The 23,232-nt window shown below is 42.3% G+C and overlaps 1 protein-coding gene across 1 annotated transcript in view; it reads left to right on the top strand.

The window, feature by feature from the left end:
* Positions 1–13,311, top strand: part of TMEM154 (transmembrane protein 154) — a 41,668-nt gene extending 28,357 nt beyond the window's left edge. The window contains exons 7-8 of the mRNA XM_080794701.1: positions 1,813–1,870; positions 10,933–13,311. Coding sequence (XP_080650827.1) covers positions 1,813–1,870; positions 10,933–10,948 — 74 coding nt within the window. The 3' untranslated portion in view covers positions 10,949–13,311. The remainder of the gene's footprint in view (positions 1–1,812; positions 1,871–10,932) is intronic.
* Positions 13,312–23,232: the final 9,921 nt, after the last annotated feature.

Raw genomic sequence — 23,232 nt, 5'->3', positions numbered from 1 at the left:
TGCGAGCTTTTCAAATGACCTCTTTAAAGAAGAAAATGGTATTTTTTTTTTTTCAAGAGAGGAACTCTCCATGTCCAAATTATCTGGAAAAAGTCAGCATCTGACTGTAGGATTTAGAGATCTACGATTTTAATCTGTATATGGTTATAAAACTTTACCACATATAGTTTACATAGATCAGCGCTGTCCAGTACAACAGTCGCCATCCATATAAATTTAAATTAAAATTTAAAAAAATGAAAGTTAAAAATTTTGTTCTTCCATCACTCTAGCCATGTTTTGAGTGTGCAGTAGCCACTTGTGGCTTGTAACTACTATATTATACAGCACAAATCTAGAACATTTCCATCACTGAAGCAACTTCTATGGGACAACGCTAATATAGTGGTATTATAAATATTCTCCTTAACTTATTTCCCAGTTGATATCTGGCAGTAATTTTATGTGTTCCTTACTTTTCCTTAAATTAATATTTGGATTTAAAAGTGATGGTAGCTCTTCTTCCCTCTTTAAATTTCCTTTAGAAAGTCAATAACTTTTTTTTAATTTAAAGATTATTTATGTATTTATTTGACAGAGAGAGACACAGCAAGAGAGGAAACACAAGCGTGGGGAGTGGGAGAGGGAGAAGGAGGCTTCCTACTGAGCAGGGAGCCCGATACTGGATCGATCCCAAGACCCTGGGATCATGACCTGAACGGAAGGCAGACACTTAACGACTGAGCCACCCAGGCGCCCCCAATCAATAAATTATTTTTAATGCTCCAATTAAATGAATAAATCCATGATTTATTTTACCATATTATTCGTATTTTTAGCACTCATCTTTAAAAAATACCTTGGGATCTATCAGGCTCAACAGTAGTGAAGTCCAAATCCAGAGACCTGTCATTAGAATGATTGTAACAGAGGCTTATCAACATAAACTTTCCAAAAGATTAAAACCCTTCAAGAATTTGTACAGTTTTGAGCATAACTGTTTTTCATTGCCCAGTATTGAGGAAAGAATGGCTCCGTAGGGCATTTAAGGATAGAAGCGGGTCACAGAGATAATCCTAAAGGTAGTTTCATTTTGTTATTTTTCGTTTATAAAATATGCATATGTAATATAATATGGAAAATGCAAAAAAAAAAGTAGAAAGGAGAAAAAAAATACATACTACCCAAAGATAACTTTTCTTATTTCCTTTTGTGCCTGAGATCATTGTAATACAAAATCAGGATCCTAGCACACTAACTAAACCAGAAACCTGGAAAAAAGCACTTTTATTTCACCACCACAGCAGAGCGTTATTTTGACACATGCATGATGGAGGGGATGGATTTTGTTTTTCCTTAAAAATAACTGTGGCATAATAGGAGAGAGCTCTGATGGCTTTAAGAAGGTTAGTCGTTCCTCAATTTACCTGCGGCTTTTCGATTGGGCATCTTGACTGAAATCATTCCGCAGGCATATCAGGACCTCCGGTAAAGCTATTTTATTCCAGTGTCTAACCTGAAACATGCAGATTCTAGCTCTTGGAGCCACAGTGGGGTTCTTCAGGGACTGAATAAGCAAGCGGTGATGAATTGTGCCCTTTCCAACCAGGCCAGAGGCATGTTGAAGTCTTGTATCTGTGCTACTAATGCTTTTTCCATTTCAAGAGCCTTGCCATCATTAATCTTTTAACCTCTGGAACTCCCTAGTGAGGCCATTTCTGCACAAGGAACTGTACAGATCAGGGAAATGTGATGCTCAAATATATGAGTTTTGTGGCTAGAAGACAGAATTTTGGTGACTAATAATGGGTTTGCTTTTTTTTTCTGTCCTAGCTGACTGTGAATGTTTACCTACTTTAAAGGAAGAGAAGGAATCAAACCACAACCCAAGGTACTTCTAGTTCCCGCTATTGATGAGAGGTCTATGGGGGTGGGGATGGGAGACTATGGGTGAGACCTTTTGCTTACCGTCTCTTTACCTGTAAATTTCATGTGACGGTTTACATGGTTATATGTGCGTGTCATGTGGAGAAAAGAAAGTGTGAGTTATGGCAAATAGCAAAATGCAAAGTAAACATCCTAGTGGCTCCATCTTCAGAAGTAAATTAGCACTGGCATTTTCTTGTCCCTCGAAAGAGACACTGTTGAGTCGGCTTCCATTTTAGTCATAAAACTTTGTGATTATAACAAACTATAGGCTTGTTTCGCTTGGATGAAGAGATGTTTGGTAAGGAAAACAGATGGAAGTGGCCGTCTTAAAGGGAATAACTGAACATAAAAGTGAGCAAAATGGACATATAAAAAACAAGGCAAAACAAAACCCCACCTGGATTGGGTTGTTACAGGAGAGAAATTAAATGAGAATTTAATAAACATATTCCATCCTACCACTAGGTGGCTCTGCTTGCTAGAAGATTTTGGCCTCTAGGACTGGTGGTATTCAGCACCCCGTAATCGTGTTTAACTGTTATCTTTTGGGAGGATGGAATGACCATGTTTGAGGTGTTTTTGATCAGAGAATTGTTTGGTCGGGACGTGAGAAGTGTCGCGGTAGGAAGAATTGATGACGCAGCAGCTTGGTCCCTTATCCCACATGGCACCACTGTGATTTGGGGGGCATCAAGTTGTTTGTAGGGGTGACTCAGAGGTGACCAGTGAGCAGAGAATGTGACTGAGCCTGTGACTGGGACTTCATGCTTCTGTGGGACTAAATAGAAGAAACTTTTGAGCGGGATAAACACCACCCGTCTTCTCTCCCTCCGTGTTAACCAAAGGTCCTGTGCTTGTCATCTTAAATGCTTCCAGAATGCAGTCACTTGTCACTGAGCAGTCCCTGAGGCTGGAGCATCACAAGGGAAGACTGATTGTTGATAGTGATTGAGGCAGTCAGATGCTTGTCTTCTGGACCCTTCTTCTGCACCTTTCCCTCAACCCCGTCTGAGACGTGGTCACTCCCCCCATGTCACACATCAGGCCCCCACATTCTTACTGAGGCACACCTCAGCTTTGACAAGGAAATCCACTTCCTATTGAATATTTCAGTCATTATTACCTCTCCAGGTATCTGCATGTTAAAAATTCGTCACTGGCTCAGAAAAGAGCCTATCCTGTTTAAATGAGATGCCAGATATTAACAAGCAGAGGAGAGAAAAGAAAATGCTAGGGGGAGTATCACAAAGGAAATTACGAAGGAGAATTTTCTCCGCATTTTAATCTTCCCTAAAAATGAGTCACTGTGTATGTTTCGTGTGGGGCTCACCCACATCACCACCAAAACCCTATAAATATCTTGTTACTGTATCTCTGACGGGCACCCTCACATGATGCGAAACGTCAGTGGTTTTTAGGTACCTGCTTCTTGATCTTTGAAATTGTTGGCAACATAGAAGAAACAGAATGTTAGAGGATTATAGGGTTGTGAAAGCATCTTAGAAATCACGTTTCTGAAATATTGAAAGGTTGGTCCTGGGAATAAACTTGAGCTCATTTCTGCCTGTATGACAAAAAGCCTTAAGCTATTTGGAGGGCTGCTTTATGCTAAACTATGGTTTTCAAGGTGTATGTCTGCATTCCTCCATTGGTCCAGAACTATCTGGTTTCAATTCATAGGACGCAGCCTGGTTTCACCTCTTTCCCTCTCGGGGAAGCCAGCACCGGCGTATGGAAACAGCAGTGGTGAGTCCCCAGGCTTTGGTCTATAGGTACTTTCTTTTTGATTACTCAAAGAGCAGTACAAGATTATAAAGCAAATCTAATTGTTAGTTACTAAAAACTTGGAAAGATACAAGGCATTTAGAACAAACCCTGCCACAAAATAAACTCTAGATAAGTACTGGTATTATTATTATTTTTATAGATTTTATTCATTTATTTGTCTGAGAGAGAGCACATGCATGTGCGAGCATGAGCAGGGGGAGTGGCAGTCTGGGGGGGGGGGGAAGCAGGCCCCCTGCTGAGCAGGAGCCTGACATGGGACTCGATTCCAGGACCCTGAGATCATGACCTGAGCCCAAGGCAGACGCTTAACCCACTGAGCCACCCAGGCATCCCTGGTATTATTATTATTAACTTAAATTTGATATACATAAATTCACTGCCTTATGCACTAAGGAGACTGTGTCCAAGGGGCCAGGCACATCCATATCTGTGGTTGGGGATTTAAAAAAAAAATTGCTATTTTAGAGCAGTTTCAGGTGTGCAGCAAAATGAGCAGAAATGACAGAGGGTTCCTACATAATCTGCACAACCTCCCTGAATATTGATGCTCCACACCAGAGGGGTACACTGGTCACAATTGGCTAACATACTTTGACACATCATTGCCCCCAAAGTTCCCCACTGGCTTTTCCCTGTGAGACTCATCCTTCCTCTCCCATTCAGGCAGCGTGCTGTAGACCACAACGCTTCAGAAAGTACTTACTGGAGACTGAGTTTAGTAGAAAACACATGTCTCCCTCCTCTTACTACATTAAGACTTCCAGAACCCATTTGAAGTGTTCAGTCCTTCTTGATGCTAGAAATACCCTCTGACACAGAACCTCCGTTATATATAAAGTCCATGTGCTTCTAGAAAAAGGAGTCCATCTGGTCACTATGCTGCCCTTAACGCACCACACGGGGTGTGAAGACTTTTCATTAGGGTCCTTAGTCTCAGGTCTTTCAGATCTTTTCCCGCATATCCCACTGGCCAGCCATTGTTCATTACCTTGCCCTGTCCTCATGGAACGGATGTTTTCTCTGATGCTGTGGAATCTAACATTTAGCACAGGACTTTCATAAGGGCCAGAGACATATGAAGCACTCTGGGAAGTTTACACTAGGGTTTTCATGTCTTTAGAAAATCAATAAGTTAAAAAGGACTTGTGGAGGAGGGGGGGTTTTATGTTGTTATTTCCTACCTTAGCATTTCTCCCTTAATCTTACCTGTTATGTGTGAAGCACTGTGGGAGTAGTGGGAAGAGTGTCAGTGGAAGAGTGTCTAGGGAGTACCGTGGGGCAGTGGGAGAGTCTGCCTGGAGCTGCAGAGAATTCCATGAGTGGCATTGTTAAGCTTTGCCAGCACTCAGTGATAACAGAAAGCAGATCGATTGAGTTGGTTTTAGTACTGTTTAAATTCTCTGTAAAGAAGGCACTGCCTTATTGTCTACTCTTAACCCTCCCAGCATCTTCTTGAATGCCACTAGATAGTTGTAACCACATGAAGGATAGAATTCCTTTCATCACAGTGCTTACGGTCTAGCCATCCTGTCCCTTCTTCCCGAGGCCTTTAGAATCGGACAATTTCCTGCAAGCGTTTCTGTCTCGGCAAGCTTAGGTGAATAACCACAGAAAAGGAAACACAAATATTAGCCACGTGTCCATCTTCTTTCCCTTTATGCCAAGTGGCCACAGTGATGAGTTTATATTGAGTAATAGCATTGGGAAAGACTAGGGGGAAAATCGATTTGGTTCCTTCCAAGTGGATTTAGAATTTTGAAGGCACATTAATAACAAAAAAAAAAGAAGATATGTATACAGCATTTTATACATACCAGATGCCTAGGTACTACCACCTAGGAAGTTAGCTGGTCAGAGAGGGTAAATAACAGCATGCCCGTTCCGGTTTTGTAATGATTCTACTGTTTATTTTATGATTCATGTCTGAGCTCAGTGACATAAAAATGGATCGCTTCAATATTTCTTGGGAAAATCCAGGTTAGTTTAATAAAGGATTTTGCGAATTTCTTCCTGTTTCTGCTCTTCTCTTTGTCTTTTTTTTTTTTTTTTGAAAAGTCTGATTGTTGATGTAGTTTTACAAAATATATTTGCTGAACACCTAACATGAGCCTGGCATGGTCTGCATCATGCCAGTTCAACCAGTTAGAATAAAATAATCTGTATGAGTAAACCTGGAATCAGAGAGGTTAAGTGATTTGTCCAATTTACACAGCAAGTTTATGATAAAACTCAATGTGTCTTTTAAAACTACGTTTTCATTTACATTGATTAACTGGTTAAGATAAGAGACATTCCACATATCGAAAGACAAATTAGAGATGAAAAAATAGGAGGGACACTCAGCAGCAAGAAAGACAGCCACCATGAGGTTATTAATACCTGACAGTATATGGTGGGTGACACAGCCATGATCTCATACAGTCACTGACAAGACTGAACCATTAATAATGAGAAAACAGCAGTTTTGGTGAACTGTTTTGGCTTCTCCACTCCAGTATATCCCAGTGGCCATTTCTAGTTATTTTCTTTGTGAGTTTCTTTCCTTTCTTCCTTTCTATTTTCTCAAAAGTCCTTTAAAACTCAACAAGTATTCAATAGGAAGTATGTTTAAGTGGCAACTGGTTTCCCTCAAATCTGAGCGCTGTCTTATGAGGGATAAAAAGTAACATCAGAGGGCACAGAGTAACCGCTTATAATCCCGCAGGATGATAACCTCAAATAACACTGTTAAAATGCAGGTGTTGTACGTGTGTGCATGTGCGTGTCTGACGTGCGTGTTGTGGGTGAGAGAAGATGTATTAAATTTAATAAACCACAGCATTGCTTGAAGAGTGGCCCAGACTGTGTCTGCTGCAGGCTTGATCTATGTGTGTTGGATGAATTTTAGGCCTGGCTGTGATGTTAGCCAGATGTGTGATCTCTGTAAACCCCCCCAACCCCATCCCCACACCTCCATCCCCACCCCCCGGCCCGTGCCGGCCCCTTTTGGGAAGGAGGAGGGAGGTTATATTGGTGAAGAGAAAGGGAGCATGATCTAATTGTTAGGTGACTTTATGCCATACTGAGCTCTGCACTGCCCCAAAACAAGTTTGGGAGCATCCTAACATGAGAAAGGTTTAATGCCGATTTACTGCCATCTTCGGAGCCAGGGAACATCGGCCGTGGTCCCACGGAGGGAGCGTTAGACGATAAACTGGTCAGAAGAACCAAGATGGCTGATCTGCTTCCACCTGCGACCCAGGGGCGGTTAGGAAACAAGGTGTTCAGAGCTGCCTCTGTCCTCATTTCACTGCGAGCGGTCCAATTAAATGCTTTCTTACAAATCGTAAGATGAGGCTTTGTCATAGTTCAATTTGTTTTTACAGTTAGTAGTAGGCCCGTTACTATAAAGGCTGTTGGGGAAGCTGTCCCACATTCTTAAAATATCTATGTAACACTCTGAGAAAAAAATTACTCACTATTGCCACTGTCGTCGACAAGACACTAAAGCTGCCAGAATTAACACTGAGGCAAGCAACAGAGGTTTGAGGCAGGATCCCTGACTTTATTTGTTGCAATCGTGTGGCGGTTTGCCAAGGTATTTTTAACAGGGAACTCGAGGGTTTGCCAGAGTTAAAAACGCCCGGCCTTCCTTCACGGTTTCACAGAGATGATAAACAGCTGCCAAGGACAGCAGGGAACACACTAACTAAATAAAGGAAGGAGCGAGCAAGCGAGAATGTCTCCAGGCCCAGGTGGTGGGCCTGACCCAAGGGTGCCGACTTCCTCCCAGGCCCGCACCCCTCCAGTGAACACAGGCCTGTGAGCGTTGGACACCAGGCATGACCTGATGCCCCAGAGGCAGCAGCTGTCAGCTTTGAGAGCGTCCTGTATGGCAGGCCCCGTCACACCACTCACAGTCCACACAGCTGAGCGGGGTGCCACGTGTGGGCTCCCGGGCTCTTTGGTGCTCCCAGGAAGCACGTTCTGCTTGGTGGACGGTGTCACAGGCTACACCTTCGAATGCTCATAGGGTGTTCTCAACAAACCCCACGGAAGTACATTCTCTCAGAAATGGGAAGTTTTGTTTTTGGAATATGGTGTCTTAAAGCCTTCGGATGTTGGAAGCAGTGTTAAAGCTTATGTTGAACAACAAACATTTGCTAACGTAGACTCTGCAAAGTAAGAATAATACATGTTCACACGTTTGTAGGTCAGACCAGTAGAGCAGTGACTTCCTTAGGTTTGCTCTCTTCTTCTTCTTCTTTTAAGATTTTATTCATTTATTTGGCAGAGAGAGAGAGAGAGCACAAGCAGGAAGCGGCAGGGAGAGGGAGAGGCGGGCTCTCTGCTGAACAGGGAGCCCGATGTGGGACTTGATCCCAGGACCATGGGATCATGACCTGAGCTGAAGGCAGAAGCTTAATCGACTGACCCACCCAGGCACCCTTCACTTATTCCTTGCAATAATGCTATAAAGTGCATAGCATTATTATGTATGTTTTGCGGGTGAGAGGAGAACAGAAAACTTAGGCTAAGAAAAGTGCACTTGCCCAAGGTCACCCAGCAAGGAAGTGGCTGGACCCTGATTCAAGCTCTGCATCTGACCCTGCGCTCTTTCCTACTGCGTAAAAAAGCCACTGTTAGCACGTACTAGCATGCGTACTGCTGTAAACGCAACAGGAGGTGTTTAATACCAAGGCATAAACTTAACCAAAAAATAGATGGCATAATGTAAAAAGAAACTATTCAGTTTTATGGAGGGACATAAAAGATTTTTAAAAATAGACAGAGACATGCTGTACTCCTGAAAGACTTCACAATGTCATGATTAAAATTAAGAGTTCTCTCATGCTTTAGATTAATATAGCCTCCAAATGAGTTTAAATGTTAAAAAAAAAAAGTCCAGAAAAAAATAGAGAAATATATTATTATAACTTAAGGTGGGGATTGGTTGAAGGCATGCCACACAGGTCAAAAATCATATCAGAAAAGCATAGCTATCTGGGCGCCTGGGTGGCTCCATTGGTTAAGTGTCCAACTCTTGATTTTGGCTCAGATCTTGATCTCATGGTTGTGGGATCGAGCCCCTCGTGGGACTCCATGCTCAGCGGGGAGTCTGCTAGAGATTCTCTCTCTCCCTTTCCATCTGCACCTCCCCCCACTCACACACATACCCTCTTCCCTGCTCAGCGGGAAGCCTGCTTCTCCCTCTCCCACTCCCCCTGCTTGTATTCCCTCTCTCCCTGTGTGTCTCTCTCTGTCAAATAAATAAATAAAATCTTTAAAAAATAATAACAATAATATCCAGTTTTGGAAAGGATATGGGGAAAGGAAATCTCCCTAAAGAAAGTGTGGGGAGGAAGGTAAATCGTGCAAAATGTCTAGGGAAGGGGATAATTTGCCAATGGGCCATTCAAGCTTAGAAATGGCATTTAGTTTAACCTAGCAATTCCTCTTCTAGGTATGTTTATGCAAAGGTAACAGCTGGAACTGTGCAAAGATTTTTTATACTAAATAAAAACTAAAAATTGGAAATAGTCTACACGTTTAATCTCAAGAATACAGTTTAAAAAATGCTTTTTTGGTCTGGTGAGACAACGGAAGACTCTGTAGCCACTAAAAAGATACTGTATATTTATTAGCAAGGAATGATGTCTGTATATGAGTGATGGTGAGAAATGCCGATTACAGCATGAAATGCATAATATGATCCCCCTTTTCTAATCCCCTTTTTGCACATAAAGAATGTATATCATTATCAAAGGAAGGAAGCTTGGGAGAGTACACACCAAGATGTTAACTGTGGGAAGACTAAGTATTTTTGTTTTGCTTATTTGTATTTATTTTTTCAACAAAGACTATGGATTGGTTTTATAACACTTTAGAAAATCACTTCTGTTAGGACTGCTGGGTGCAGATCAGTGCTATAGACAAAAGAGGGCTTGTGCCCATTGCTATCCGGCTTTGTGCTACACTCTGCTTAGAGTGGCTGGCATTTCAAGATTAGGCCACAGAAGGAAAGAGACTTACTTATGTGCATAGAGATGAACTCCTAGATCTTAGAAATAATAACCTGCTACCACCCAATTTCCAAGAAATGGAACCTCCTTGCCCAGCTGAAGAGTGGTTCAGGGTCACCAAAGTGAAGGGTGGTTATATCTGCTCTTTGGGGGGAAAACATCTTAATTTTCCACCAGCTTCCCATTTCAGGTAAGTTTCGCTGTGGTAGTTGTCTTTTATTCACAACTGTCTGCCTCCTCCTTTCCCATCGATTGCCCATCCTTAATCACAGCTTCTTCCCTCCGTCTTCACAACACAAACACGAATACACAACCATACACCCAATGCCTCCCCTCTCCTTCCACAGATAGATCTATTTATCTATCAAACTGCTCAGTCTTTTTGGAAACACATGCTCTCTCCCTGAGCAGGAGAGCTTGGAAGTAGGAGTCAGATGAATCTAGTCAGTTGCAGACTATCCACGCCTGTGAGCTAAGGAGATATGAGGTTCTGTTGGCTATTATCATTCAGGCACTTTCTTGGAGACAGAGGTCACTTCAAGTAGGGGTGTTCTGGGATCTGAGTGATGGGACAGCAAACTGAAACAAGAAGCTGGAGGAGAGGTAGAGTGGCTTGCTTTCCAGGAGACGTGGGTGGAGGTGTGGTCTCACTGGGAAAAGCTGCAGAGCCAGATATGAGGCCAAGATAGCCAAGCTAGAAACAAAAGCACAAATTAGCCAGCCGGCACAGTCATGTCCGAATACCATGTCCATAATTTATGTCTCCTCACACCCCAAGATGCCTAATGATTGAATTCTAAATGACACCAAGAAGGCACCTTTGTGGATATGAACAAAATGGGCTTTTGAAAACATGCCAGGACCACAAACTCCTGAGAAGAAATAACACATGGAAATTTTTTAAAAAGGGAGGGGGGAAGCAATTTGGCATCGATTCATAGAGAATGGGATTAGATTTAATTAAAGGGAGGGAACCTCCAACTCCATCTGGTTCTTTCCACATCAGCACTAGGGAGGGATATTAGAGCAAGAGCTAAGGGATTATTTCTTGGCATTCAAGGATTTCCTCCTCAGGGATCAAATACAAAAATCCAAACCAACCTTTGGTTCAGAAATGGTAAGCCGGACACTGTTGGCTTTCTGACTGTTCATGTTTTCTTGAGTCACCTCCGTAGTGGAGTGACCAGCTCTCGGTAGCTTCTTGGAAATATACGATTGTTCTGTTTTTTTGCAGTGACAATGAATCCTGAAACTGAATGGAGCTAATGTTTTCCAAGAGAAGCGGCCCCGGAGGGAGCTTGCTAGCCTGCCAAGAGAGGATGAAGAGGATGCAAATTTAATTAATTTCAAATCAACGTAGACACAAGAACCTTTTGCTGTTTCTTCCAACACCCACTCTTCCTAATGATGGCATCACCTGTACTTGGAAGAATGCACAATTGAGAATCACTAGGAGGAAGCTTGGCTGCCGTCCATGCTAGCTGCTGAGGGAGGAGGAACCACATGGTATCCACCTCTCATCAGGGCCTCTTCCCTCCCGTCCACCCATCTCTCACTGCCTGTACTACTCTGGCCATGCTCTCTAGGTCTTACCTTTCTGCTTCATTCCTCGGAGTTTAAATCAGGAAGCTGTTTTATATATGGCTTCCTTCTGGGTCACCTTGTTACCTAATTAGCTCTGGATAATTTCCTCTGATTAGTCAAGTCCTCTGATAGGTCATCTGCGTTCAGCAGGAACTTTCCTCAAGGCGAGTTACATCATGGGAGAGACAGAAAACAAAGCGAGTGTCTCACTGTATACATCATCCCAGAGGCTTGGTAAGCTCACCTACCTGCCCAGAAGACGTACAGAAAGAGTCTGCCATCCTGAGGAGATGCTGTTTGGTGCCTTGTGGACTCTGAGTTGGCCGGACCCTTTGGTACCTTCTCTGAGGAATAGGAATCTTCAATGAGAGAGCAAAGGGATTTCCTTCTCAGCTAAAATCACCTGTCTGCTCACATTTTCCCCAGACCTCATCTTGCTCTCACCACACCTCCCTTGCCTGTGACACAGGGGGATCAGCTGTCAACCTTCTTTGTTCTTGAGATCCTTAAGGTCATTTGAAACAAACTGAATAGGAATAGGAAATACCTGTGTCTGTGGCCGATATCACTCAGTGCACTTTCCTATCAGGTTGGGACAAGCCTCGTGTCCTCCTCTACACAGCTCTCCAGGAGGCCACAATCAGTCCATCGGAGAGGACATTCTCCGCCATATTTGTTGACACCCTTTACAAGAAGCGGTGGTGCAGAAGGGTCTGCTTATCATTCCCATTCACGTAAAATCATTCCTCATTTAATCCTTAATTTTCAACTTTAAAGCAATCTAGCAAATTGAGAGTCCTTAGATCTTCTACAACACCTGATATTTTATTCCAGGAAAGAAGTAAAGAATGAAATCTTTATTTATTTTATTCTCTACGTATAAACTGAGGGGAGATGAGGTTCACCAAACATCTGCTGCTGAATTTGGGGTCTTGCGTTTGAAAGGCCGCCTTAATGCATAACAAAAACAGCCCCTCTCCTTCCTTTTGGAATCCCTCTGGCATGCTCGCCTTCGGGACTGTGCCCATAATTTTAAAGGCAGAGCTCCAAAGCTGGAAGATCTTTCCACACAATGAAAGAAAACTATCTGGTTGTGTTTCACCACGGCTATTCTGCTATCCTGAGACTTCATAGAGCTTTGGCGAAAGACAGTCTTGGTGGTATATAATTTCAACAGATTTATCTGTCATATTCTCCTTAGTACATCCTAATATGGTATTTTTGTTTTCACTTCTGTTCTGCGCGATCATATTCAACTTGTGGTCCACAGCGACTCCCAGATACTTATGCCAAAATTGCCATTTTCTGAATCATCGTTTCAGCCTACTTTGTTAATTTGTTTCTTCTCAACATTTTGACTCTCAGAAGACTCTCTGATTGCTTCTTTCTCTCTCTAGGTATCCAAGATTTGGGGGGAACACCGAGGCCTGTCAATTTTGTCCAAGACCATCCAATAATGCGACTTTAGAAGTTCAGAGAACTATAAGAGGTCTTGGAATCTCATTTTGATGAAGCAATATTTTACGATACAATAAAAATACTCTCATTTGGTATTTAAAATCATTTCAAATTCCAGAAGCAAGCTTCAGCACCATGCCTTTCAATTTATGTCTGAAAAATGTATTAACTTCTGTAATTGCACAGTATACAAGCATTTTTTTAAAGGTTTTTTTTTTTTTTTTTTTTTTTTTTTTCTGGCAAGATATAGGAACCAAAGCAGTGAAGGGTCAATCCTAGCCTCCTGTATCTTTTAATTACTGTTCAGTCAATAGGTGTCATATATTTATGCTAATTTTAAGAATTGTTTTAAACTCAAAGTTAATTTTATGTTTCAGATTATTGTCTATAAACAGCTAACTAATTTTCCCTTAATTGGGTAGCCAATCAGAACAAAATCTGACTTGGGGATATTTTAAACATATGTATGTTTCACTGCATTTTTGTACATTTTAAGCAAGCCAGGTTAATAATATTGTTGAGTCGAACTTCTCAGGAAACTTGTTTTAATAAATATGTAAGGATATCAACTAGCTACTCTTACCGCAATGATGTGACTCCTCTTTCTGGCAAGTTCATTGTTATCCAGACACAGGCATATAGCAGGGATCAAACTTCAGAGCCATGGTGGGGTGGGGGAGGGGAGGCAAACGCCTCTAGCAGTGTAAATGGATGCTTTAAAAATGCTTTTGTCTATTTTTAAATTTTGGTTGTTTATCAGTTTGCACCATGTCTGGAAGGAGGCTCCCATGATGAGTAAACAGAAAATATAGACTTTAGTTTCAATTCCTGTCAGAATTAATACAAATTCTGAATGTACTGGAGTAATAAGACACAGTTACATACTAGGAAGACACCGCTGAAATTCTCATTGTGGGGAAAACATTGACATTTTAGGCTGAATTAAATTTACACATGCTATGTTTTCACACTCAGAAGATACTCAGGATGAATCTCGGGGTTCCATTTAACAGGGACAACAAGCAGGCCAGAGTAGCTTCATGCGCAAATAACATTTCTTCAATCTTAAGGTAACCAGGAGAGTCACGGTATAATAGCGTGCAATGAAATTAGTCAGATTGGTTATTAATAATTGTAACTGTGATTAATAATTGCATCATCCAAACAATGAATCCTAAATTTGTTTGAGCAGTTCTTTGACATTACCTTGGCACTCTCCCATTTGGTTACCAAAGTCTTATTTTCCTCTTAGTCCTTTTGGGGGTGGCTATTTGTAGATACGCAGCAGGTTTTCTTGGTTTCTTTTGGTTTTTGCCCTACTACCTTTTCTCAAAAAAAAATGTCATATTCACAGGATAGTGATCCACTCAGTTATATAAAACGTTTTCAAATCAATTCCATAGATGCTCTAAGCTCTTTTTGAAATATTTTAAGAAGTTAATTTCTTTTTTTTTAAGGTTTTTTTTTAGTTATATATTTAACACAGAGAGAGACAGCGAGAGAAGGAGCACAAGCAGGGGGAGTGAGAGAGGGAGAAGCAGGCTTCCCGCTGAGCAGGGAGCCCGATTCGGACTTGGTCCCAGGGTCCAGGGATCTTGACCTGAACCCAAAGACAGACGGTTAACGACTGAGCCACCCAGGTGCCCCAAGAAGTTAAATTTCTAAACCAAAGTATATCCAACAACATGGAGACTTTTATTTCCGTGCTGTATAAGTTTAGAAATACAACACTGAGCTGTTTAAGACAAGCAAAGGTGACTGGATTCTCTTCCACTGGACTTCAAGTGTGGAGTGCACAGGTAACCATATACCTTACTTCCCATCACAGCATCATCACTGGCCTTTGGTATTTCATAAATAAGTAATTGGACCTTTTACAAAAAGCATGTTCTTCACATTTTTCACTTTTTTGGTCTGCATGGCAAGAATTAAATGAATGACACATAGAAAATACAAATAGTAAGAAACATTTTTTTCAGTGGAAAGTAATCACCATATTACTCTGACTTAAGTAAAGCCCCTGAAATTATATATAACATCAAGAACTTGGGAAAACTCTGAGTGTTTAATAAATGTCAGCTTCCAGAAAGAGCAGCGATTGTAGTTTTCCAACAAGTTAAAAATAATCTGGTAGATCGTTGGTAATTTAGCATGTACGTGTCTTGTATTTAAAGTTAAGTGAAAATAATGTAAAAAAAAAAACCTACCTTATTAGACTCTCCCATTTTTCAATCAGTATAAAGTATTTTCTCAGAAAGTCAGTAAGATCATCAGATGTTGTATTTACCATTGGGCTTCAATGTAGAAAATCTACCTTGGGAGCCTCATGTAAGAAATCATTACTGATTAGAATTGATTTGCAAAACTACTGAAGTTGTTTTTTTTTTTTTTAAGATTTTATTTATTTATTGTCAGGGAGAGAGAGAACACAAGCAGGCAGAGTGCAGGCAGAGGCATAGAGAGAAGCAGGCTCCTCGTTGAGCAAGGAGCCTGATGCAGGACTTGAACCCAGGACCCTGGGATCATGACCTGAGCCAAAGGCAGCCGCTTAACCCACTGAACCATCCAGGTATCCCTAAAGATTTTTGTTTGTTGTTTGTTTGTTTTTCTTTTTGTTTGATTATTTTTAGAGAGAGAAGGGAGTGGGGAGGGACGGAAGGAGAGGGAGAGAGAGAATCCCAAGTAGGCTCCACACCCATCACAGAGCCCAACATGGGGTTTGACCCCCACGACCCTGAGCCCATGACTTGATCCAAAGTCAAGAGTTGGTGGCTCAACGGACTAAGCCACTCAGGTGCCCCACATCTACTAAAGTTTTAACACTGATGAAAGGTTTTAGGGTTTTTTTTCCCTTGTCTTGTATGCTGAGAATAATATATATAAAAATATTTTTCCTTTACAGCTTATGGCTTTAGAAATTCCAGCTATACATGTACATATGTATAAATTGCTCTATTCTCAGCTGCATGATTTTTGATTAAAAAAATTAAGTCCATACCCGTTTGTATGCTACATTGCTCAATCAGCAGTGATCTAATTAAAAGCATTTCTAGGGGCGCCTGGGTGGCTCAGTGGGTTAAAGCCTCTGCCTTCGGCTCAGGTCATGATCTCAGGGTCCTGGGATCGAGCCCTGCATCTGGCTCTCTGCTCAGAGGGGAGCCTGCTTCTTCCTCTCTCTCCCTCTGCCTGCCTCTCTGCCTGCTTGTGATCTCTCTCTGTCAAATAAATAAATAAAATCTTAAAAAACATAAATAAAAAATAAAGAAAAGCATTTCTAAATTTAGTTGAAAAATAAAGTGCTATAAGATAGGAGTAAAAAATATCTTTAACATTAGTTTCTATGTGATTAATGTATATTAACATTTAAAATTAATGCTTATTTGAAGGTAAGGTATTTGTTTACTAAAATGTTGTTGACTGAGAGTAAAGGGGTGAATTAAACATCTTTTTAAAGGAAAATTCTTTTAATTTCTGTGACTATGAAAAAGAAAAATTTTTACCTTTGATACTTATGCTCTTTTGATCCATATACCTCTTTAAATAAATGAAGCAATGCCAATTTTGAAAGTTCTTATAGAATTGAACCTTTTTTACACAAAATTATCTACCCTAAAATTAATTGGATTTTCTACATATCTAAAAGATACTATAACACATTGTCTTTTTTTCTTTGCAAAATATTTTTAAACTGAAAAATGGAATTTTAATTGTCTATGGAATGTAACTTTTAAACATTTTTTAAGTAAAAATAGGAAAATCTCAGAGCTAAAGCCTTCTCTTTGTCCTGATTACTCACTTTTCGTCATGACTTTAATTTTAATTTCATTTTCTACACATTGACATTATAATAGTTAGAGCAAGGCTGACAGGCAGGTTCACCACACACAGATCCTACGAAGACACCTGTGAATAAGGCTGTGTTCTTGCAGGTCACAAAAACTAGTCAGCACCTCGACAAACAACAAGCAGAAAGATCCCTCCTCCAGGCCCCAGCTGAAGTGAAACCTGGTCGCTTAGAGCAGCGTTATACCCCTAGAGTCTGTGGCAGTGGGTATTTCCTTCCTATTTCAACCAGAATGAATGAAGGACTGAAGTGTTGGGACAGATCAGCCTCGAGATGGCTTGGACCCAAAGAGCAGAGAGTCCTACAACTTAAGGAAATGATACTAAGAGAGTACAATAATACTAACTGTACCTAGCATCCATTGTGTGTCTCAGTTAGGAATTAAGTTCAGCTTCTAATAGTAAACACACGAAATACAGTTGTTTTAAGCAAGGTCTTTTCTTCTCCCACGTGAAAGAGCACAAAGGTAAGCTGGTGTGGTAACTGCACAGTCACCTGGGACCTGGGTTCCTTCTCAGCCTCCCACCTCCGTCCGTGCAGAGCTCCGGTCGACCAGGTGGCCACATGATGTAAACGCTCCAGGATCATGTTCACAAGGAGGAGAGAAAGGGAACGAGCACAGGGGTGAGTCACTTAAAAGAGCTTTCCTGCTGGCACATTGAGACACCCCAGCCTTATCCCATTAGCCAACCTATCTGCCAGGCCACCGGGAACAGTAGTCTTCAGGGTTGGCACATCAGCATACCCAACAATAAGGTTCTGTTTCACAAAGCACTAAGAGAATATTGGATATCTGTAGAGGCAGCAATCCAGGCCAGAAGGGGCGAAGCGCTTAATCATGTAGCATCTCATTTTAATCCTTACCGTATACTTTGAAGATTGGCTTAAAGAACTCATGAACTTGTCCCGTGTCTTCCCAACTGCAGAGCACGTGCTTTAAAGTATTACACTAACTCACCTGTCCAGTAATAACCAGTAGGAGAATGTTTAAGAAGGTGTTGGTCATTGTCAAGGAGGCCCATGGGTGGGCACGGTCAGATGAGAAGTAACGGAAGCTGCCAGCTGGTGGGGAAGGAAAGGCGGCACACAGGGCCAGTGGAAATGGTGTATCGGGCTGAGAAAAAGAAGCCCGGGCTTGGAATAAAGTGGGTAAGGGGGGGAAAAACCTAGTTTCTGGACAGGATTTAGTCACCGAGTGAAAAAATAAAATCCCATTTACTGAAGCTGAAGTCAGCAGGGTAGTGGTTGTCCTCTTCAGGGTTGCGATAGAGAGCCATGCCCAGTTACTCTCAAATGCAGGTGGTTAGTGCGATCGTGTGTAAATGCAGAGTTGCTTGAAAGATCACCTCTTCAACAGCCATAATCACTGTGGCTTTCAGAACAGCCAAACCTGGCAGGTACGTAGCCCTTGTGTAAAAGAGGAAGAACAGCAATGTTTGAGATTCGCCCTGACCTCAAGAGTCCCACTTCCAGAAGCAGTCATACTTTGCAAAAGAGAAAAATCTGATTAAATTGGCATTTTGCCCATGTATTGCTGCCTAACTACCTTAGAACTGAGTGGCTTAAACCAAAAACAAGCCAAAATAACAACAACAACAAAACAAAGCCAAAAAACTTAGAAACTTAACCCAGCAACAATCATTTATTTTGTTCGTGAGTCTGCAAATTGGGGTCGTTGGGAGCGGCTCTTCTCTGTTCCACATGGCATCAGCTGGGCGACTGAAAATTGGGGCTGGGGGATCTGCCTTCAGATGGCTCACTCCCATGGCTGGTAAGCTGGTATCTTTATCAGCTGTTTGATTGGAACCCAGCCAGGCCTGTGGGCCGGGGGCCTTGGTTCCTACTACATAGTCCTCTCCATGGCTTTCACGCAGCATAATAGCTGGGTTTCAAGAGCAAATATCCCAAGAGAACAAAGTGGAAGGACATGGCATTTTTATAAGCTAGACTCAGAAGGCACATATCGTCACTTCCTCCATCCCCTGTCATTTGAAACAGTCACAAAGTTCAAGGGCAAGAAGACATAAATGCTACCCTTCAGTGTCAAGAGCAAGTGGGATAGGAGATGTTATAGGTATTTTGGAAAACATCATCTGACAAACTTGGTGTGGCCCCATGCTATGGCTGTCTTGGCTTAGACATACATCCATGTCCAGTAATTTTTGGTAGGTTTCACCACCTACATGAGGCCTGACATAACAGAACAGGCCATGGGGGGAGCAGACACAGAGAAACTTACGCCTATTCTCAATACGTAAGATTATAATGGGAACAGATTCGATTGTGAGCACCTTGAGGATGGGGATTAAAAAGCGTTAGTCATCTCTGTATTCTGAACAGTGCTTGGCCCTAGGAAATGCTCAGTAACCTTGGGAAAACCCACCACCTACTGAGCTAAGAGTCACTGTATAGCCCTTACTCAGTACTACGTCAGTCTTTATTATCAGTGACAACAGGACCCAAATAGAGAATTGCTTATTGTCCATTATCATTTTTACCCAAGTTTCCAGTTCCACTGTATTTCCCTCACCTTCCAGCTAATAGATTCTGATGCCATTTTTTTTTTTCTTTGACAGAGAGAGATCACAAGTAGGCAGAGAGGCAGGCAGAGAGAGAGAGAGGAGGAAGCAGGCTCCCCGCCGAGCAGAGAGCCCGATGCGGGACTCGATCCCAGGATCCCGAGATCATGACCCGAGCTGAAGGCAGAGGCTTAACCCACTGAGCCACCCAGGCGCCCTCTGAAGCCATTTTTAATCATTATTTGAAATGGTCCTCTTGTGTGTGCTTTTTGTTTTTAGCTGTCTTAAATCCAATCTGGAAGGTGGCAGAGAACGATCCTAATTGAACTAACAAGCAAGTGGAGGTGGAGGGGAAAAGTTGGCCCCAGTTTGGAGGGGAAGGAACACAAGGTGGGGAGCCCAGCAAACCACAAAAATTCTCTCAGCAGCTCTTTCTACTCAGCTCTGGGCTCCCCTCCTTTGCTCTCTAGAACATGCATGGAGAAAGGAAATACAAGTTTTATTAATAACAAGAGTCAATGATATATTTTAGGTGATGATACAAGCAAGATACTGACTGTTTCTTCCTTGGATAGGAAGACAGATGAACAAAATAAAAGGTGATGTAAATTCTTCTTGAAAGTTCCCCAGCCAGCACTAAATGTAGATGAAGCCAACCAAGCCAGCTAAGGGGGCAAGAAGTTAAACTATGGGACCCCATGTTATTCTCACCGCCATGAATCTGTACAGAAATTCCTCCATCCTGTTACATGCAGTGACCAATGACTTTTCATCTCATGTGAATGTCCCTTTCCATTTGTAACCCACCCCTGTTCATTCCAGATGCCTCTATCCTTCCTCTTTGCTTATAGTGCCCAATACTCTACCTTCAGGGACCAGGGATAGATACATCTGTGGAAACACCCAAATGAATTAATGTTGGGATTTGTGTTCTCAGTGGGGCTGGAGCACAAACAAGGAGAACACAGTGGGCTGGGGAAGGAGGTGGGGAGTATGTGAGGAAAAGCTCTTGGGGACTCTCTGGTTCAACAGATGGAACCAACATTAGTTGTGAAGACCAAAGGGCAGGATAGGAATCAAAATCTGGAACACAAATCTGAGGCAGGAGTTAGAAGCAGACTAGAAATGGTTGGGAGTGAGAAGGGTGAGAAGAGTTCTGGGTGATTTCCACAATGGAGCTGAGCTGTCCGGAGTCTGCTTTCATTGGCCGCTGGATGCACAGGGAATGGTGCTCAGCCTGGCTGCATGGTGGAAGGGCAAAAGGACATTAGATAATAAATACCTTCTCTATAACAGAGTTGCGCCTCCTCCCTGTTAAGTTGAGAAACTCAGTTCTAGAGTGAAAGCATGACTATTAAACCCTGGGCTAGGATTCATGGTCTCACAGCACTGGGACACTGTGCTGTGAGAGTGGTGGGAGCTAACTGAATTGTCTGAGAAGGGGCAGACCACCTACATCTCTGGTCAGACCCAGAGCAGGTGACACAAGGTGTGGGCAGGACAAAGCCCAACATTTTCTTTTGAATAAATTTTACAAATTTATCCTAAAGAAATACACTTCTAATTTTCTGCCCTCACATGTAATGTTGGTGTATTTGTTTAAACAAGACTCTTGATTCCATGAGAAATTTTCTAACTCAAAATACCTCAGCTCAAAAGAGACGTATGGGCTCAGGTAACCAAACCGGGCAGAGATAGGAAGTTGTTTCTCTCAGAGACAAGCAGAAGCAGGTTCAGCTACAACAAGGGGCAGCCAGACCAGGTACTCAAACACAGTAAGGATTCTTCAGTGTTTCTGTCTTTCCTTCATTGTCTGAAACAACTTTCTCCACAGGGCTATAACTATTGCAGCTAGTAGCTCCAGGAAGCTCATCTTTCTGTCTTTCCCACCAAAGTAGAAGGGAATCTCTTTCCTTTACCCAATGAAGAAAAGTCCCCCAGAACGACTTTCATGCCTAACCCCACGAAAATGGTATTGGGACTGACAGGGTTGACATTACCCTGCACTGCCACAGGTTGAAATGTGTGTGTCCGTGTGTGTATGTGTCAGGTACACACATTGGTTGGTTGGTGGGGTGGGTGGTTGATTAGTTCATTAGTTGGTTGGTTGGTTGGTTGAAGAAGATTCATGATGAAGTAGCTTCTAAAGGGAATCAGAGTGTTATGACCAGATGCAGGGTATTTGGGACCAGCCATGCACACAGATACCCCCACTCACTACACGTGCTCTTCTTTCCCATTCTCCTTACTTATCCACATGCGGAGTCAGAAGTCCAGAGTGGGGGGGCGCCTGGGTGGCTCATTGGGTTAAAGCCTCTGCCTTAGGCTTAGGTCGTGATCCCAGTGTCCTGAGATCAAGCCCTGCGTCGGGTTCTCTGCTCAGCAGGGATCCTGCTTCCTCCTCCCTCTCTGCCTGCTTGTCTGCTACTTGTGATCTCTGTCTGTTAAATAAATTAAAAAAAAAAAGAAGAAGAAGAAGAAGTCCAGAGTGGGCCAGGTTCTCAGGACAGCAGATCTATTGATGCTTTTCATTTCCTCCTTTGTACAGTTTTAGTATTTTTCTAAATGTGAGACAGTAAATGTGTATTGCCTTTGTAATTTATGTTACAAAAAACAGAGTAGGTAAGTTTCTATTAATCGAGGCAGAATATTAAGAACTCAGACAGGAAAATTCAATATTTTTACCGTATATCTTGTGAACCTTAGTTGCAAAGCTAATTAATATATTTAGGTGTATATGACCAGGACTTTTTTTGTGGGAAAGAGAAGGGGTTCCAAATGGGGGTTGGTTAGAAGCCCTGAAAGCCTTGCTCCACAGTGGGGAATGTCTTGGGTTTTTCCTACATGCGTTCCTGTATCCCAGGGTGAACATGGACACGCTTCATGCATTTCTCTTCAGGGCCCATGGGAGACTCAGGGCACCTTTGGAGATTGCATTTACCTTGTGGGCTGTGTCTCCATTGAGGACAGGAGCACAAGATCCTCAAGCAGTTGTTAAGATCCCAAGAAGCTGAATGAGAACAAGCCAACATTAGAAAGACTTTCTCTCCCCATAATGCCTAATGTCTAATCACTTAGGCTCTTTTTTTTAAACTATAAGAATCATTAAATATTAAAGAATATTTTGAATACAGAGTAAAAATATCCTCCATTTAAAATTCTCTCCATTGTACACATCTCCCTTGCCACAGTTTCTACAATTAACGCAGACACTTTTCATAGAGTAAAAAAATTAGTGAAAATAAAGTGCAATTAAAATACCCCCCCCCCATCAAATTCATTCTTAATTCCACGAGCCTAGCAAGGTGATCTGTACTCTCCACCAACTCTTTCCAAGAAAAGCAATGTGAGGGGCACCTGGGTGGCTCAGTGGATTAAAGCCTCTGCCTTCGGCTCAGGTCATGATCCCAGGGTCCTGGGATCGAGCCCCGAATCGGGCTTTCTGCTCAGCGGGGAACCTGCATCTCCCCCCCCACCACCTCTGCCTACTTGTGATCTCTGTCTGTCAAATAAATAAATAAAATCTAAAAAAAAAAAAAAAAAAAGAAAGGCAATGTGAGAAGAAGGCTGAGGATGAACCCTGATGGGGCTCACGGAGACCACTTCCTCAAGCCTCCTGATGGAGCGTGCTTTCCCGAGGAGAGCAGGAACATTCCCAGCTGCTGTTGGGAGCTTTAGGGGGGTCCACAGCAAAGGGAGCCAGTCAGAAATCCTGCAGAGAAAATACGTGAAGGCTTCCCTAAAGATGCCACTGGGATCCATTCATTCTGCAAATATTTATTGTTTATACCCACTCTGCTCCAGGTAATAAAGATACAGAGGAGAGGTGGGATAGCGTGGGGAAGCCCCCGGCCTCTGGAGCCAGACTGGCTGGGTTTAAATGCTGGCTCCAAAAGGGGAACCCTCCTATACTGTTGGTGGGAATGCAAGCTGGTGCAGCCACTCTGGAAAACAGCATGGAGATTCCTCAAAAAGTTGAAAATAGAGCTACTCTATGACCCAGCAATTGCACTACTGGGTATTTACCCTAAAGATACAAATGTGGGGATCCGAAGGGACACATGCACCCGAATGCTTATAGCAGCATTGTCCACAACAGCCAAACTATGGAAAGAGCTTAGATGTCCAT

The sequence above is a fragment of the Martes martes genome (assembly GCF_963455335.1).
Source record: "Martes martes genome assembly, chromosome: 2".
Lineage (NCBI taxonomy): Eukaryota > Metazoa > Chordata > Mammalia > Carnivora > Mustelidae > Martes > Martes martes.
Note: the sequence above shows the minus strand (reverse complement) of the source record. Positions and strands in the feature narration are given on the sequence as shown.